This window comes from Durio zibethinus, chromosome 18 (assembly GCF_047325235.1).
Source record: "Durio zibethinus cultivar Kanyao isolate XHJ-2024 chromosome 18, ASM4732523v1, whole genome shotgun sequence".
NCBI lineage: Eukaryota > Viridiplantae > Streptophyta > Magnoliopsida > Malvales > Malvaceae > Durio > Durio zibethinus.
In genome coordinates this window covers 1,790,107-1,808,016 of record NC_143179.1, presented here as the reverse complement: position 1 = coordinate 1,808,016, position 17,910 = coordinate 1,790,107, and the positions used below count along the sequence as shown (strand labels likewise).

The following is a 17,910-nucleotide window of genomic DNA, read 5'->3' as shown; positions in this document are numbered from 1 at the left end:
AAGTAGTAACCAGAAACTAACATGGGATACACTATTCTATGCAATTCTATGGTCGATTTGGCTGGCTTGGAATGAGAAAATATTTAAGCGAAAAACAATTTCAATTGATCTAATCATCAGTCTAATATGGGCTATGCTTGGTTAGTGGATGAAGCCGAACTATCCAAACCTGTATTTTTCAGACTTGAATTTCAAGCTCAACATATAAGACCTAACCATACAGCTTCACAAAAGACAACCAAGGAAGAAGATTCATCGGTCTCCTCCAACCAACAAGCATATAAACCTCTGCCTGTCGCTCGAGCGTCTTCGAACCTCTCCCTTCAATGTGTCAAAATATGCAACAGTTACTCTCCTTTGTTGGATTCAGTTGAGCCCTTGTAGTATCTTAAGTCCTATGATTAAGATTATCTAATTTTAGTCAAAATTGCAAACATCATTATTATATATATATATATATATATATATTTATTTATTTATTTAAAATTTTCGAAGTGATTTTTGGACTCAAAAAGATTTGAGTTAAATTGACCATGGATTCCTATACCCTCTAAACTCCTAACGATTTTACCAATTTTCAGCCCTACTTAAAAGAATTCTGCTCGTATACTTTAGTGACACCAAAACAAACATACATGATCTCTAATAATATAATAAATTATAAAAATTTTAAGTAACAAAAGTATTACATGTATATGAAAATATATGAACAAAATGTTTAAACAAAAATAATAATAATCAATTTAATTAATCATAGCCAGTTGTTATTCCTTTTGGTTGTCTCAAAAGTACCCGGTTTGAAAGCAGAAGCACAATTTATCTTGAGGGGAAAAAAGATTTAGACTATTAAACTTCTTCAGAGAGTCACATAATTACTAACAGAACAGAACAAGTCTATAACATCTCAAGGAAATTATCAGATAATGCTTTTCAATCATCCACATATCACATGCAGAGCCATCCATATTATGTAAAACATTTGATTTAAGCTGATGTTTTTGATAATAGTAGCAGAGCATCTAAAGACTTCCCCCTCTCAGTGCGAGCACAAGATGAAGTACAGAGCCACCCTCAATGTTGTACTCACGAGCCGTCTTGTCATCTCCAAGCTGCTTCCCAGCATAGATGAGCCTGCAACCATGGGACAAATCAGTGAAATAAGGCATCACAAAATCAAGGCAACTAAAAGATTATACATTGGATCCATCAAGTGTCAACAATTACAAAAGTGAACCATTAAAGCCAAGTATTTTATACTCAAATGGCATCATTCAGGGAGAATATTGTACAGAATTTAAACTAAAAGGGATAATGTCACGAATGATCCCTAAACTATACTGAAATATTTAATGTGATAATGAACTTTAAACATCTCTAATGTGATACTTGAATTATGAATTTGTTAACTGATGTGGTACTTGAAGGATTGTTTATACGCCTTATGTCATCATTTGAAGTTAGTCACATTAGGGGTGAGTACCACATTAGTTAATAGATTCATAGTTTAAGTACCGCATTAGAGATTTTTAAAATTCAAGTAACACATTAAACATTTCACTATAATTTAGGAGCATTCATGGCATTAACACAAACCAAAATAATAATGTAAAAGGAGTTAGTTTGTTAATCATGCAACATAGACAAGTCCATTTCAAAAGAAAAAACCCAAAAAACAGTAGAAATACCTTTGCTGCACAGGTGGAATTCCTTCTTTCTCTTCAACACGTTCCTTAATCCGATCAATGGTATCAGTGGGTTCGATATCAATCTCAATTTCTTTCCCAGTGAGAGTCTTGACCTTGATCATAGTCCCTCCCCTAAGCCTCAAAACCAAGTGAAGAGTAGACTCCTTTTGGATGTTATAATCTGCCAGAGTTCGACCATCTTCAAGCTGTTTGCCGGCAAAAATCAATCTCTGCTGATCAGGAGGTATTCCTTCCTTGTCCTGTAAAAGTTTAGTCCACCATCAGCAAACGTTTAATTACAGGAAGAGAAAGAAAAGGCAGTCTGACACAACCCCCCTCAAGCTTTTCCATGTAGTACAAATAAGAAAGTAAACAAAGCACAAATAGACCTAGTGTTTAGCTCAGTTAATTCATTAAATCATTTTTAAGAGGTAATATTCAGTAGATCTAAAGTTCGAATCCCAACTCCTACAACCCATTCCGCTATTCCAGGCTACGACCTCCAATGTACCGGACAAAAATAAACAAAAACAAATTGGAGAAATTCTTGACAATTTTATTATCATTAGACTCAATCATACAATAATCATGGGTGACCATCACAATTTTTGCAACCATTTAATTTCGTCTTAGACAAAATCTGAGTAAATTTTTTACAATGGAAACTTCAGAATTCAAAGTATTTCCAATCCTAGAAATTTTCAATTCAGGCTTCACAGCATCTAATCAATTTCTCCAAACTTGGAACGACACAGCATAATTTAAGCACTATTAATTTCAAAATTTTAGCATAAAAAGGAACCCAAAAATTAATAAAAATATATTTGTCATATACCCATCGAATAATTTAAGTTCGAATTCTTTTTCTTTAAACTTTATTTTTCCTTTCTGTACTTTTCTCGTCAACCAAACAGAAAGTCAACCAAGAATTCTACAGTACAATATTTAGATAAAGAAACCAAGAAAATCAATTCGTAAACCGTCACTGCAGTTTCCCTTCACACATATTCATAGTTGTTTTCCTTTATCGTTTCCTTCCTTTTCTAATCCATCAAACAAGAAGTCAACTTCCTTCACAAACAAAACCCAGATAAAAAATAGCAAAATGAAAAACGAAGAGGGCAAAATGAAAAACCTGAATCTTGGCCTTGACATTATCGATAGTATCAGAGCTCTCAACCTCGAGAGTAATAGTCTTCCCAGTAAGCGTCTTCACAAAGATCTGCATCCCTTTTTTTTTTTTTTATAAATTTTTCTTCCAATAAATTGAAAGGATCTGATGCTGTAATCCAGTTCTAGGGCTGGTTGAAGATAGATTAGAATATTTGAGACTATTTATAGTAGGTTTTTTTAAATACACAATCGGGGCATCAAATCATACATATATACATATATATATATATATAATATTATATTATATTACAAAATGCAAAAATATTAATTAAATACTGTTTATATGGATGTTTGTATAAATAATTTTATTATTTAACAAGTCAAAAATTACTACAAAAATTTGCTTACTTGAATATTTATATTAGAAAACTTCTAAATTGTTGACAATAAGATATAATTTAGATACATTATTTTTTTAAAATTAAATGAATTTTTGAATAATCTAGAAATATATTTTTAAAATTTAAGATTTTCAAATGTGATAATACATTATCTTTTGAATTTTTTTTACTTATAAAAAATTGTTCAATAAATTTGTTTATTTGTATATCACTATGTAAATAATTTTTAAATTGTTTGTAACAAATTTAAATTTAAATTTATTATCTTTTTAAATAAATCATAATATACATTGTCGTAACGATTTTGTGTCCACCTTACGAATTTAGAAATGAAATAAAAAATAATAGAGTCGCCACCAATCTTTTTTTGCTGGTGCGATTGGCCACTTATTAAAATATATCATTTTAATAAAATCTTAAAATTAATTAAAATTTATTAAGAGAATAATTTTAGGGTCTGTGCAACGGTCTGGGTTCGAGAGTCGGTTACGTGAGGGGAAGGATTAGCACTCCCGTAACGTCTCGTTTAAAACGGTACTAATTAACTATGTGTTATCCATTTATTTTAATATAAACAGTTTTATTTTCAATGTTTGAAAAATAATTTTTTTGATTTTTTTCATTTGTTGAAAATTTTTTAGTGCTCAAATTTTATTTGAGAAAAATAAATTAGAACTTTTTTATCGAAATAATTCTTAAAATGTTCTAGTACATTGGTAACATTAGAAGAACCTTTTATCACCTGAATATTTCTTAGGCATCGCTTCTCGGAATACCTTAAAATCTCATCATTTGAGGCTCAAATTTACTTTTCATAAAAAACCTATGTCATACATACAATGCAGAATGTTACCATATTGATGCACACATTTTATTCTCTTTTTAAAAATTTTATTAATTATTTTATTAATATTTTCATTTAAAAAAAGAAGAAAAGAAGAATTTTTATTATATTGAAGTTTTTTTATAAATATTTCAATACACTGGTAATATTTAAAAAAATCTTCTCACTTAAAAATTTCGTAAAGCATCACTACTCGAAATACTTTTAGAATCCTATCATTGGATAAAAATTTTTTTTCTTATTTTTTTATTACTATTCCTTTATCACTTTATTTTTCAATAAATTAGTTAATTTTATTTATTATTAATAGAAAAAAATTATTATATTAAAAATCTTTTATAAATACTCCAATACACTGGTAGTATTTAAAAAAATCTTCTCACCTAGAAATTTCATAAGTATCACTACTCGGAGTATTTTTGAATCTAACCGTTAGATAAAAATTTTTTTTTTTACATTTTTTTATTAATTTATAAGATTTATTCTAAAATTAACAAAATTATATAAAAAAAAACTTTATTATATATTTTATCATATATTTTTACTTATTTCAACAAAAATTTATTCTAATAGATATCAACATTTTAATATGCATGAATATTAATAATAAAATTTAAAATAATATATAAAAAAAATTTCAAAAAAAATTTTTTTTTACCTGAACCAGACCTGTTAACGGTCTGATCAACGCGGGTCTAGACTGGTTCAACGGTTCAATCCGGTTTGATCTTATTGGTTTGAGTTTAGTGATTTGGCATTGGTCTAATTTAGTCTGGGTCGGTTCAATTGGATTGGTCAAAGGGCAAAATGGAGAACAGGTCGTTAGGTTAGGTGCGCAGATCCCAAGTCGGGTTGTTAGTTGACGTGCGGATCCTCTAGGATCGAAATGGGATCGTTTTACTTTTTCTTAAACGACGTCATTTTGAAAGGCTATTTAAAGGCCCAATAAGCTTTTTTTTTTATTTTCTTCTTCCTTTTTCTCTTTCTTTCTCTCAGACTCTCTCTTTCTCTTTTTAGCAACCCAAAATCCGATCACCGCTCCACCGTGCCGGCCACCGTTCGTCGATCACCGAAAAATCCCAAGATTCACAAAATGGATTATCTCAGCCTCCTAAGTCCAGATCCAAGCCTGTTTTTATGAAAATGAGCTCCAAATGGCACAGATCTGACCTAAAAGATTCGGTCAAAAAAAATTTTGTGTCTGTATTATTTTTTGTTTGACGTTGTGGTCCTCATTTCGAAAGGCTATTGTTTCTGTGTTTGTATATGTTTGGTTTGCTTTGAATTTTTTTATTTGACAGAAAGTTTTTTTTTTTTAATCTGGCAGATTTTTTTTGAAGGTTTCAAGCTTTTTTTTCTGATGGTGTTTTTACAGCTTTATTTATAGAGCAAAAGGAAAATCAAAATCTCATATTTTTTGAGATTTTGATCACCTATGATTAGGGCAGTCATCGACTGTCAGAACGGCTACTAGTGGCTGTCAGAACCGCTGTCAAAAAAAAAGAAAAGAAAATAAAAAAAAAGAAAAAATAAAAATAAATAAGTAAATAAATAAATAGATAAATAAAATGGTGTCAACATACATAAATTATATTATAATATATATAGTTAGCATATAGCATTTGCTAACATAGACACTTATGTAGACGGTTTCTTTTTTTGACACAAAATAATTTTTAAAACTTCTCATTATGATGACACGTAATATATTTATTAATTTTAAATTATTTATAAAAATATTTTTTTATAAATTATTAAATTATCTAAACTTCTTAAAATTTAATCAAAAACTAATTTAAATTATAATAAAATTTATTTCTCTTATATATGACCTCATCTCAATTTAAAACTAATTTTAAAGTAATTTATCTTTTCCAATTTATCTGCACTTAATATGATTATTTAAATTTATCATAATTTTAAAAAATATTATTTAATATCTTTAATTTTTTTATAAATAATTATTGTATTATTTTTTATTTTTAAATATATTGTTAGAGATAAAATAATTTAATAAATAATCCACTAGCTTTAAAAAATATATTTAAATATATCTGAATTAAAATAAAATTTAAATTTAAATCAATATTTGTCATAGACTTTTAATATTAATATTTTAAGAAAATGTAAAAAAATATATATACATATATATAAATACCAAAACAACTTCAGAAAAGCTCTCGTTGTTGATAGTTCTTAGTTATATAGTTTTTCCAATGTCCCACGAAGTATATGAGCTAAACGTATTTTTTTCACTATTAATTTAATCTCGTTTTTTATTAGTCTATTCTTACTATAATAACTAACATGTTTTTTTTTTTTATGATAGGTACTATTTCATTGAACCTATTATTCACTCCATTAGGTAAGATTATCAGCTGTAATATTTCTTTTATCTATTCTCAAATAGTAATAAATTTAATTAGAACCCATTTAAGATAATGTCTTTTTTTATTATCATTTAAAAACAAATAAGAAAATAAACTAAATAAATTTGTTTCATTTATTTATGCAAATGAAATCTCAATGCACAATTAAATAACATTAAGAAGAAAACTTGTGTTATATAACCTTTAAACTCTAACAAGCCATGTTAGTCACTTTGATGAAATTTCTTGAGTCTAGAGTTATCAAATAATTATTTGATTAGATATTTCTCTATGAAAGATAAAGGTATAAAACACCAAAATTTAAATATTATTATCTGATTAGATGTTATCCATGGATAAAATTATTATTTAAATATATTTATGGATTAAAGTTAACAAAATTTAAATGAAAAATCAATTTAAATATAAGATAATTAAATAGATAAAATTATTATTTAAATATATTTATGGATTAAATAAAATTATCTAGCTTGATTCTTTTATGGCTTTTTATTCAACTTATTTTTCAAACAATATTCCATCTTCTCACAAACTTTAGCATTATTTTTTTATTACTGATCCATTTAAGGTCTTCCATTTAAGGTGGATTTATTTTTTCTTTTCTATTTGGTTTAGGTAAGCTTTCTTAGTTTAATTTTGACATTGTTTTTTCATATATTGTACAAAACTACAAAAATACATAAATTGTTATATTTTTACTGGTGTTATCTATAGACCTTTTATTTTTTCATGGATTATTCATTCAATTAGGTAATATATTTTATCTTTTAACTGATTATTTATTCAATATTTCCTATTTGTATAAAATAAAAATGATGCTCTGATTAATTAATATAATAGAGTTGTATACCAATTTAATTTATTTAATTTTTTTATCAAAAAAGTTGTGGAACTTTTTCTTTCTCTGCAGATGTTTTATTCTTCAAATTTTTGTTATTAAACAAAATTTCCCTTGTTATTTTTAGTAAAAGTATTATTCTTTCTAAAATTTTAAAGTTTTATCAAGTTGAACTTTTTCTTTTGTTTTGATATTTGTAGTGGATAACAGATTAAATGGAGGTGTAAAATGTTCTACTATCATCAAGCTTACTTTTGGTTGGTTTCACATGGTATATCTATTCTTTCCATTTTTTTTTCTCTTGAAATTCCTATCATATTTAGTTATGCTCTATGATTAGTTTAATAATTTTCTTTGCTAGCTTTTATCGATTATGCCATAAGTAGTTGTAATTTTATACTCTCAAACCTTGATTTGAATTCTTATCCCAAAAATTTTTATGTGTAGATAACCTCGAAAATCATCAGAGATAACATGTAACGAATGTCATTTCACTAAAGTATAATAGTTCTTCAAAGTTCCTTACACGTAACAACCAAGTTCCATCACTATAGTACACACAACAACAAAAATTAAAGTCACAATAAAGAAAAGCTTACGCATTTCGAACCCCTCATCCAAAGAAATAATTAAATTAAAAAATTATCACCTTAATTAAAAAAAGAAACCAAAACACAACCAAATCTTAACCATTTTGTATAAACCTATAGAAATCATATATATTATATTACAATATACATATACATCTCATAAAGTTTGTTATATGGATGCTTATGTAGATAATTTTTTTGAATGACATGTAGGATAACCTTTTACAAAAGTATGATAGCTTCTTTTAATTATAAATTAGATAATTTTAAATTTTTTCAAATGATAAAATTATTCAAATTATAATTAAAAATTAAATCAATCTAGATATAGGTTTTTTAAAATTAAAATTAATAATTTTTAAGCATTTATATTTGATCAAAATGAATTTTTAAGGCATAAAATGTAAGTAAAGTTGAAGGGTTATGAAAAAAAAGAGAAAATAGGCACAAAACATATGTTTGAAAGGGTGTAAACCAAATGATTATTTCATTATTTAAAACACTTTGGTATTTTGCCTCATTTCTTTACATTTCCTTTTCCTTTTTCTTTTGCACCTTTTTATTTCATCACATTTGTTTTTCTTCATTATTTTCTCTTTTGAAAAGAATTTACTCATAAAAAATTCTTTCTACTTTACCTTTAGATCATTTGTAGCATTCATATTTCTTTTAATATAAGGGTTTTTCCAATCTTCATCCTTAAAAACTTTTGGGGTCTTTTTTTTTTTTTTTTTTGCAACCAAATCTTTTTTAAATTTTGCCCTCCATTGTTAAGGGTAATTTTTAGTTAAAGTTTTTTTTTTTAAATATAATAAACTCAAAAGGGTAGTAAATGGAGAAATTTCATTTTTGCGAAAAATATAAAAAAATGGCCATTTCTCATATGAAATATAAATACCTTTTTTGAAAATCATTTATTGAACATAGACTTATCTTAGGGGTAAATCATAAAGAAAAAACCACATACTTATGAGACATCTCTATTTTGCTTTTTAATAAATAAAAACTCTATAGAAATTTGAATTTCCTTTACATAACTTGCTCATATAACTTCATAGATAATTATAGATGCACAATTTTTTCCTAAATTTTTTTTGAGTTGGAATGGGCCTTGATTGGAAAGCTTTAGGCCCAATAGGATAAAAGCCCAAAATTTTTAATTTTGAGTTGTAATTTGATTTCAATTTCAATTTCAATATTAAATTTGATTTCAATTTCAATTTCAATATTAAATTTGATTTTAATTTTAATTTTAATTTAGATTTAACTTTCTTTAATTTAGTTTTAATTTTTAGTTTGTGGTATATTTTGGTAAAAAAAAAGGTTCAAAGTCAAGGTTAAAAAAAAAAAAAAGACGAAATAGAACAAAATGTGGGATCTTGCAAATATCTTGGATTTGGTCTTGATTAAATTGAATGTTGAGATTTAGAGATCTTTTGTGTAAGGAAAACTTGGGCTTGATTCATGGAAAATTAATTGACAGAAAAATCAAATCAAATAAAATCACAATAAAATCACAAATTTAGTGAAATTGATTTTTCCAAATTAAAAATGCATAAATCCTTTATATAAGGACTCAAATCTGTTATCACAAAGAAAGGAAGCAAGAGGCAATTAGAATAGGGCCGGACAGCAATAATTCACTATCAGAGTCCATCAAAATAACCAGCAAGGATAAAACAACAATTTGACAAGACAATTACAAGCAGCTAAGATAAATTGAAAGAGAAGACAAAACAAGCACAGCAAATCGACAGAACCCAAAGTCAGAAAGCACTCAATCAACAAACAATCACTAAGCCGAACAACCAACAAAGCCCAACCCAAACAACCATACCAACAAGTTAACCTAGAATGGAACCCATCAACAAATTGAGCAAGAAATCATCAACAAGCAAAAACAGAGTCGACGACATTCTTAGCACACAGCTTACAACAAGACCCAATAGCCACCAGAAAAGCTCGAAGCAAACTCATCAACCCACCAAACGTTAACCCTACAAAATCAAAAAGCAAGACAAGAAGCAATCAAGAGCTCCAACCCAGAAAACAGAACCCATCAAGATTAAATAAATTATGTTCTATTTTATCAAATATTTATGTTCTATTTTTTTAAATAAATTATTTTAAGCTCTATCTGGAACCCATTCAAGCGATGGTGTGGCACAGTTGGAGTCATTTTTTTGCAAATTTGTCACACATAAAATTATTTTCAAAATTTGACCTCAAAAGAAGATTTTGACAATTGGATATTCATCCTTTGAAAACAGATAAAACATTCTTCTTTGTCCTGCAACATCATTTTCAATGAACAATAATGCCTTTTAAATTAAAATAGCTCCATCACAGCTGTGCTAACAATTTAGTTTTTTTAACAATTCATTCTGGAACCCGCACAAAACTACCAACGTTGTTGACCAAATCTTTTTAGTTTTTACTGAACAAGTTGACCTTTTCCCTCCTTTAACCAAAAACTAAGTTCATTGTTAGTAAGAAATAGTATTGAATTTTATTTTTTTTAGTTATGATTGATTTGTGTATTCCTAACTAAACAATTGAAGGAAATTAAATTTTAATATTTGTAGATGGCGGTAATGTGGCCATGATAATATCATCGGTAAAATATTATTTATATGGACAATAACATTTGAAATTTTATTATAGAAACAAAAAAAAGGCACATACTGGTATGAAATAATTCATGCATTAAGTTACACAACATTGCAAACCATTAATTTCAATCATAAAACTTATAAAAAACAATTTGCAATGCTCTTTATTTGTTGTTTAAAGTTTTAATCATAGAAAGACAGCAAAGCTCTTTCATATCTGAGCGAATGTCATCTGTATTGTTTGATACATGCATAACCTTGTAGATCACACTTCTATTAATCCAAACACATTTAACATATGAACTGAAGATTTTCTTTCATTAAAGAAAATTTTATTTATATTTAAAAAAATAACAATGATTAACAAAATTGGAAATATTAATATTTCTTTAAATTTTTTTGAATATATACAATTATCAAGAGATTAAAGAAAATCAAAGAATTGATGATTTAAATAATATATTTCAAATCAATTAGTTGCTTTTAGATATCCAACATATTAATCTCTACTATATATCTCTCACGTCATCATTTTATATATTTTACCAACAAATAAGACTTTTTTACGTATTCTTTCGCTATAAGAATATAAAAATATATCAAGAATATCAAATTGTGAGACTCAAGTTTTTATTTTATCTATTATCCATACTCTGCAATATTATCTATGTTCATTGTCTTCTTGTATAATTGTCATATCATCCTAGTCAAAATTCTGTAAACATGGCGGAGCAGTGTTTGTGTTTATTAGTTCTAATTTCACTTTGTCAAATGGAATGATCTCCAAGTACCATGCATCATCCATTTGTTTACTTCTGTTTCACATTGGTGTATGTTTGCCTTTTCCAACAGACCCTAGGATGTTGTTTCTGTTTTATGCTGAGATACTTCCTTACTGGTTGGTACAAGTAAGGTAGCAACCCCAAAGAAAATGCTCTATGCTTTTGCTATACGGTTTTGTTGTGTAGAATAATTTAGTACAAGAACACAAGAGTACATCTTTCAGCTGAGACATCATTGGTAGGAATGCTGACATAGTATTGAATACATAACTCAATACTCAATCAATCATAATCCGAACAAACACTTACCAAATACAAATCATTCTCAACCCAATCTGTAAGCACACTTGCATGGCCATCTATGAGTACTCTCGCTTGATTATTTATAAATACTCTCGGTCGATCATCTATGAACACTCTCACAAGGTGTCTAACAGTCCTATACACTTACAGCTCCCCCCTCCCCCCCTTTTTTTTTTCTCATATCTCTTTAAATTGAAACTTGTACTTGTTATAACACCATTAACTTGCCCACCAAGATTACTTTTCCTATTAGACATCGGAAATTGGACTCGGATAACTTGGAGTTGGGAAAGTCAGTTACGTAGAAACTTGTTTAACTGGGAACAGGAATTATGGAACCAACTCACGAGCTTGTTAAACACTGTGACTTTAAGCCCAACAGTTCATGACAGGATCATATTGCAGCACACAACAAATGGACTTTTCAACTCTAAATCCTTTAGAAAAGTTCTTGATTCCACATTAGTATCTAATTCAGCGTATGAAAAATAAATCTGGAAGTAGATCTGATTATTTGAAATACGATATGATAGTATGATAATAAAACAATACGAATAAAAGGTATGAAGATAACACGGACTTAAAATTTTTTAAAAAATCATAAATATGTTTAATAAAATCAAAAAATTACATTTTATATTTTCGTGTCGATACAAACGTGATATGTAATTTTTATATAAAACTCAATTTGAATACAATATTTTACATGAAACTGTAATACGAATTATCAAATATATCCGAAAGAAAATCCCCTCACCTAAAGTGGAGATTTTCTGTTGGAAAGTTCTAAAAGGAGGTATTCCTATCTTCGATTTTTTACACACAAGAAGATGTTTAGTTAACTTGGTGAACAAATGCTCTTTCTGCGACGAAAAAGAAACTATCGATCATCTCTTTCTGCACTGCTCCTTTGCACAATAAATCTAGTACAAATGTGTTCGACAATGGAACATTAGTTGGTCTATCCCAGGTTCGGTTAAATCCCTGTTTATGTCTTGGACGAGTCATATTGTAAGTAGTAACCAGAAACTAACATGGGATACACTATTCTATGCAATTCTATGGTCGATTTGGCTGGCTTGGAATGAGAAAATATTTAAGCCAAAAACAATTTCAATTGATCTAATTATCAGTCTAATATAGGCTATGCTTGGTTAGTGGATGAAGCCGAACTATCCAAACCTGTATTTTTCAGACTTGAATTTCAAGCTCAACATATAAGACCTAACCATACAGCTTCACAAAAGACAACCAAGGAAGAAGATTCATCGGTCTCCTCCAACCAACAAGCATATAAACCTCTGGCTGTCGCTCGAGCGTCTTCGAACCTCTCCCTTCAATGTGCCAAAATATGCAACAGTTACTCTCCCTTGTTGGATTCAGTTGAGCCCTTGTAGTATCTTAAGTCCTATGATTAAGATTATCTAATTTTAGTCAAAATTGCAAACATCATTATTATATATATATTTATTTATTTATTTAAAATTTTCGAAGTGATTTTTGGACTCAAAAAGATTTGAGTTAAATTGACCATGGATTACTATACCCTCTAAACTCCTAACGATTTTACCAATTTTCAGCCCTACTTAAAAGAACTCTACTCTTATACTTTAGTGACACCAAAACAAACATACATGATCTTTAATAATATAATAAATTATAAAAATTTTAAGTAACAAAAGTATTACATGTATATGAAAATATATGAACAAAATGTTTAAACAAAAATAATAATAATCAATTTAATTAATCATAGGAAGTTGTTATTCCTTTTGGTTGTCTCACAAGTTGCCGGTTTGAAAGCAGAAGCACAATTTATCTTGAGGGGAAAAAAGATTTAGACTATTAAACTTCCTCAGAGAGTCACATAAGTACTATCAGAACAGAACAAGTCTATAACATCTCAAGGAAATTATCAGATAATGCTTTTCAATCATCCACATATCACAGGCAGAGTCATCCATATTATGTAAAACATTTGATTTAAGCCGATGTTTTTGATAATAGTAGCAGAGCATCTAAAGACTTCCCCCTCTCAGTGCGCGCACAATATGAAGTACAGAGCCACCCTCAATGTTGTACTCACGAGCCATCTTGTCATCTCCAAGCTGCTTCCCAGCATAGATGAGCCTGCAACCATGGGACAAATCAGTGAAATAAGATATCAAGGCAACTAAAAGATTATACATTGGATCCATCAAGTGTCAACAATTACAAAAGTGAACCATTAAAGCCAAGCATTTTATACTCAAATGGCATCATTCGGGGAGAATATTGTACAGAATTTAAACTAAAAAGGATAATGTCACGAATGATCCCTAAACTATAGTGAAATGTTTAATGTGATAATGAACTTTAAACATCTCTAATGTGATACTTGAATTATGAATTTGTTAACTAATGTGGTACTTGAAGGATTGTTTATACGCCTTATGTCATCATTTGAAGTTAGTCACATTAGGGGTGAGTACCACATTAGTTAATAGATTCATAGTTTAAGTACCACATTAGAGATTTTTAAAATTCAAGTACCACATTAAACATTTCACTATAATTTAGGAGCATTCAAGGCATTAACACAAACCAAAATAATAATGTAAAAGGAGTTAGTTTGTTAATCATGCAACATAGACAAGTCCATTTCAAAAGAAAAAACCCAAAGAACAGTAGAAATACCTTTGCTGCACAGGTGGAATTCCTTCTTTCTCTTCAACACGTTCCTTAATCCGATCAATGGTATCAGTGGGTTCTATATCAATCTCAATTTCTTTCCCAGTGAGAGTCTTGACCTTGATCATGGTCCCTACCCTAACCCTCAAAACCAAGTGAAGAGTAGACTCCTTTTGGATGTTATAATCTGCCAGAGTTCGACCATCTTCAAGCTGGTTGCCAGCAAAAATCAATCTCTGCTGATCAGGAGGTATTCCTTCCTTGTCCCGTAAAAGCTTAGTCCACCATCAGCAAACGTTTAATTACAGGAAGAGAAAGAAAAGGCAGTCTGACACAACCCCCTCAAGCTTTTCCATGTAGTACAAATATGAAAGTAAACAAAGCACAAATAGACCTAGTGTTTTGCTCAGTTAATTCATTAAATCATTTTTAAGAGGTAATATTCAGTAGATCTAAAGTTCGAATCCCAACTCCTACAACCCATTCCGCTATTCCAGGCTACGACCTCCAATGTACCGGACAAAAATAAACAAAAACAAATTGGAGAAATTCTTGACAATTTTATTATCATTAGACTCAATCATACAATAATCATGGGTGACCATCACAATTTTTGCAACCATTTAATCCCGTCTTAGACAAAATCTGAGTAAATTTTTTACATTGGAAACTTCAGAATTCAAAGTATTTCCAATCCTAGAAAATTTCAATTCAGGCTTCACAGCATCTAATTAATTTGTCCAAACTTGGAACGACACAGCATAATTTAAGCACTATTAATTTCAAAATTTTAGCATAAAAAGGAACCCAAAAATTAATAAAAATATATTTGTCATATACCCATCGAATAATTTAAGTTCGAATTCTTTTTCTTTAAACTTTAGTTTTCCTTTCTGTACTCTTCTCGTCAACCAAACAGAAGTCAACCAAGAATTCTACAGTACAATATTTAAATAAAGAAACCAAGAAAATCAATTCCTAAACCGTCACTGCAGTTTCCCTTTCACACATATTCATAGTTGATTTCCTTTATCGTTTCCTTCCTTTTCTCATCCATCGAACAAGAAGTCAACTTCCTTCACAAACCAAACCCAGATAAAAAATAGCAAAATGAAAAACGAAGAGGGCAAAAAGAAAAACCTGAATCTTGGCCTTGACATTATCGATACTATCAGAGCTCTCAACCTCGAGGGTAATAGTCTTCTCATTAGGCGTCTTCACAACGATCTGCATCTCTTTGTTTTTTTAAAAAAAAATTTCTTCCAACAAATTGAGAGGATCTGATGCTGTAATCCAGTTCTAGGGCTGGTTGAACATAGATTAGAATATTTGGGAGTATTTATAGTAGGTTTTTTTAAATACACAATCAGGCATCAAATCATATATCTATATATATATATATATATATATATATATATATATATAAATATATATATATAGATATATATATTTATATATATTATTATATTATATTATAAAATGCAGAAATATCAATTAAATATTGTTTATATGGATGTTTATATAAATAATTTTATTATTTAACACCTCAAAAATTACTACAAAAATTTGCTTACTTGAATATTTACATTAGAAAACTTCTAAATTGTTGACAATAAGATATAATTTAGATACATTATTTTTTTTAAAATTAAATGAATTTTTGAATAATCTAGAAATATATTTTTAAAATTTAAGATTTTCAAATGTGATAATACATTATCTTTTAAAATTTTTTTACTTATAAAAAACTATTCAATAAATTTGTTTATTTGTATATCACTATGTAAATAATTTTTAAATTGTTTGTAACAAATTTAAATTTAAATATATTATCTTTTTAAATAAATCATAATATATATTGTCGTAACGATTTTGTATCCGTCTGATGAATTTGAAAATGAAATAAATATAACGTAGTCGCCACCAATTTTTTTTGGTTATGTGTGATTGATCACCTATTAAAATATATCATTTTAATAAAATTTTAAAATTAATTAAAATTTATTAAGAGGATAATTTTAGGGTCTGTGTAACGGTTTGGGTTCGGGAGTCGTTACGTGTGGGGAAGAATTAGCACCCTCACAACATCCATTTAAAACGATACTAATTAACTATGTGTTGTCCATTGATTTTAATATAAAAAGTCTTATTTTTTATGTTTGAAAAATAATTTTTTTGCTTTTTTTCATTTGTTGGAAATTTTTTAGTGCTCAAATTTTATTTGAGAAAAATAAATTAAAACTCTTTTATCGAAATAATTCTTAAAATATTACAGTACATTAGTAACATTAGAAGAACATTTTATTACCTAGAGATTTCTTAGGCATTGTTTCTCGGAATACCTTAAAATCTCATCATTTGAGGCTCAAATTTACTTTTTGTAAAAAAACTATATCATGCATACAATGTAAAATGTTACCATATTGATGCACACATTTTATTCTTTTTTTTTTAATTTTATTAATTGTTTTATTAATATTTTCATTTTTAAAAAAAAGAAAATAGGAATTTTTATTATATTGAAGTTTTTTTTATAAATATTTCAATACACTGGTAATATTTAAAAAAACATTCTCATCTAAAGATTTCGTAAAGTATCACTACTTGAAATACTTTTAAAAATCTTATCATTGGATAAAATTTTCTTTTTTCTTATTTTTTATTACTATTCCTTTATCACTTTATTTTTCAATAAATTAGTTAATTTTGTTTATTTTAATAGAAAGAAAATTATTATATTAAAAATTTGGTATAAATATTTCAATACACTGGTAGTATTTAAAAAAAAAATTTCACCTAGAGATTTCATAGATATCATTACTCGGAGTATCTTTGAATCTCATAGTCGGACAAAAAATTTTTTTCTTACATTTTTTTTATTAATTTATAAGATTTATTCTAAAATTAACAAAATTATCAAAAAAAACTTTATTATATATTTTATCATATATTTTTACTTATTTCAACAAAAATTTATTCTAATAGATATAAATATTTTAATACGCATGAATATTAATAATAAAATTTAAAATAATATACAAAAAAATTTAAAAAAAAATTTTTTTTTACCTGAACTGAACTTGTCAATGGTCCGGTCAACGTCAGTCTGGGCTGGTTCAGCGGTTCAATCCGGTTTGACCCGATTGGTTCAAGTTTAGTGATTTGGCATCGGTCTAGTCTAGTCTAGGTCGGTTCAACTGGACCGATCAAGGGATAAAAGGGAGAACAGGTTATTGGGTTAAGTGCGCAGATCCTGGGTCGGATTGCTAGTCGACGTGCGGATCCTCTGGGATCGAAATGGGGTCGTTTTGCTTCTCTCCTAAACAACGTCATTTTGAAAGGCTATTTAAAGGCCCAATTAGCTTTTTTTTTGTTTTCTTCTTCCTCTTTCTCTCTCTTCCTCTCATACTTTCTCTTTCTCCTTCTAGCAACTCAGAATCCGATCACTACTCCATCGTGCCGGCCATCGTTTGTCGGTCATTGAAAAATCCCAAGATTCATCAAGCCTTCTAAGTCCAGATCCAAGCCTGTTTTTGTGAAAAAGTGGCTCCAAATGACACAAATCTAACCTAAAAGATTTGGCCAAAAATTTTTTGTGTCTGTATTGTTTTTTGTTTGGTGTTGTGGTCCTCGTATCCAGAGGTTGTTTGTTTCTGTGTTTGTATGTGTTTGATTTGCTTTG

At 28.2% G+C, this 17,910-nt stretch overlaps 2 protein-coding genes across 3 annotated transcripts; both read right to left on the bottom strand.

Moving 5' to 3' along the window:
* Window positions 1-815: 815 nt before the first annotated feature.
* Window positions 816-3,049, bottom strand: LOC111298916 (ubiquitin-NEDD8-like protein RUB2). The gene is made up of 3 exons (XM_022893675.2): window positions 2,821-3,049; window positions 1,686-1,945; window positions 816-1,131 (listed from the first exon to the last, which is right to left on the bottom strand). The coding sequence occupies exons 1-3, from the start codon at window positions 2,911-2,913 to the stop codon at window positions 1,020-1,022; spliced, it is 465 nt and encodes a 154-aa protein (XP_022749410.1). The 5' UTR covers window positions 2,914-3,049; the 3' UTR covers window positions 816-1,019.
* A 10,323-nt stretch (window positions 3,050-13,372) lies between these two features.
* On the bottom strand, window positions 13,373-15,611 carry LOC111298918 (ubiquitin-NEDD8-like protein RUB2). 2 transcript variants are annotated; one of them, XM_089746950.1, is made up of 3 exons: window positions 15,369-15,611; window positions 14,235-14,503; window positions 13,373-13,688 (listed from the first exon to the last, which is right to left on the bottom strand). In XM_089746950.1, exons 1-3 carry the CDS (start codon window positions 15,459-15,461, stop codon window positions 13,577-13,579), a joined length of 474 nt encoding a protein of 157 aa, XP_089603076.1. In that variant the 5' UTR covers window positions 15,462-15,611; the 3' UTR covers window positions 13,373-13,576. The 2 variants fall into 2 exon arrangements, with proteins under 2 accessions (XP_089603076.1, XP_089603077.1); XM_089746951.1 differs by having other exon boundaries at window positions 14,235-14,440; window positions 15,369-15,580.
* Between the last annotated feature and the right edge of the window lie 2,299 nt (window positions 15,612-17,910).

Excerpts from the sequence above, each read along its gene's own strand:
- LOC111298916 (XM_022893675.2), bottom strand. The coding sequence starts at position 2,913 with ATGCAGATCTTTGTGAAGACGCTTACTGGGAAGACTATTACTCTCGAG. Across the intron at positions 1,946-2,820 it reads ATGTCAAGGCCAAGATTCAG|GACAAGGAAGGAATACCTCC; the intron begins GTTTTTCATTTT and ends AAACTTTTACAG. Across the intron at positions 1,132-1,685 it reads ATTCCACCTGTGCAGCAAAG|GCTCATCTATGCTGGGAAGC; the intron begins GTATTTCTACTG and ends CCATGGTTGCAG.
- LOC111298918 (XM_089746950.1), bottom strand. The coding sequence starts at position 15,461 with ATGCAGATCGTTGTGAAGACGCCTAATGAGAAGACTATTACCCTCGAG. Across the intron at positions 14,504-15,368 it reads ATGTCAAGGCCAAGATTCAG|CTTTTACGGGACAAGGAAGG; the intron begins GTTTTTCTTTTT and ends TGGTGGACTAAG. Across the intron at positions 13,689-14,234 it reads ATTCCACCTGTGCAGCAAAG|GCTCATCTATGCTGGGAAGC; the intron begins GTATTTCTACTG and ends CCATGGTTGCAG.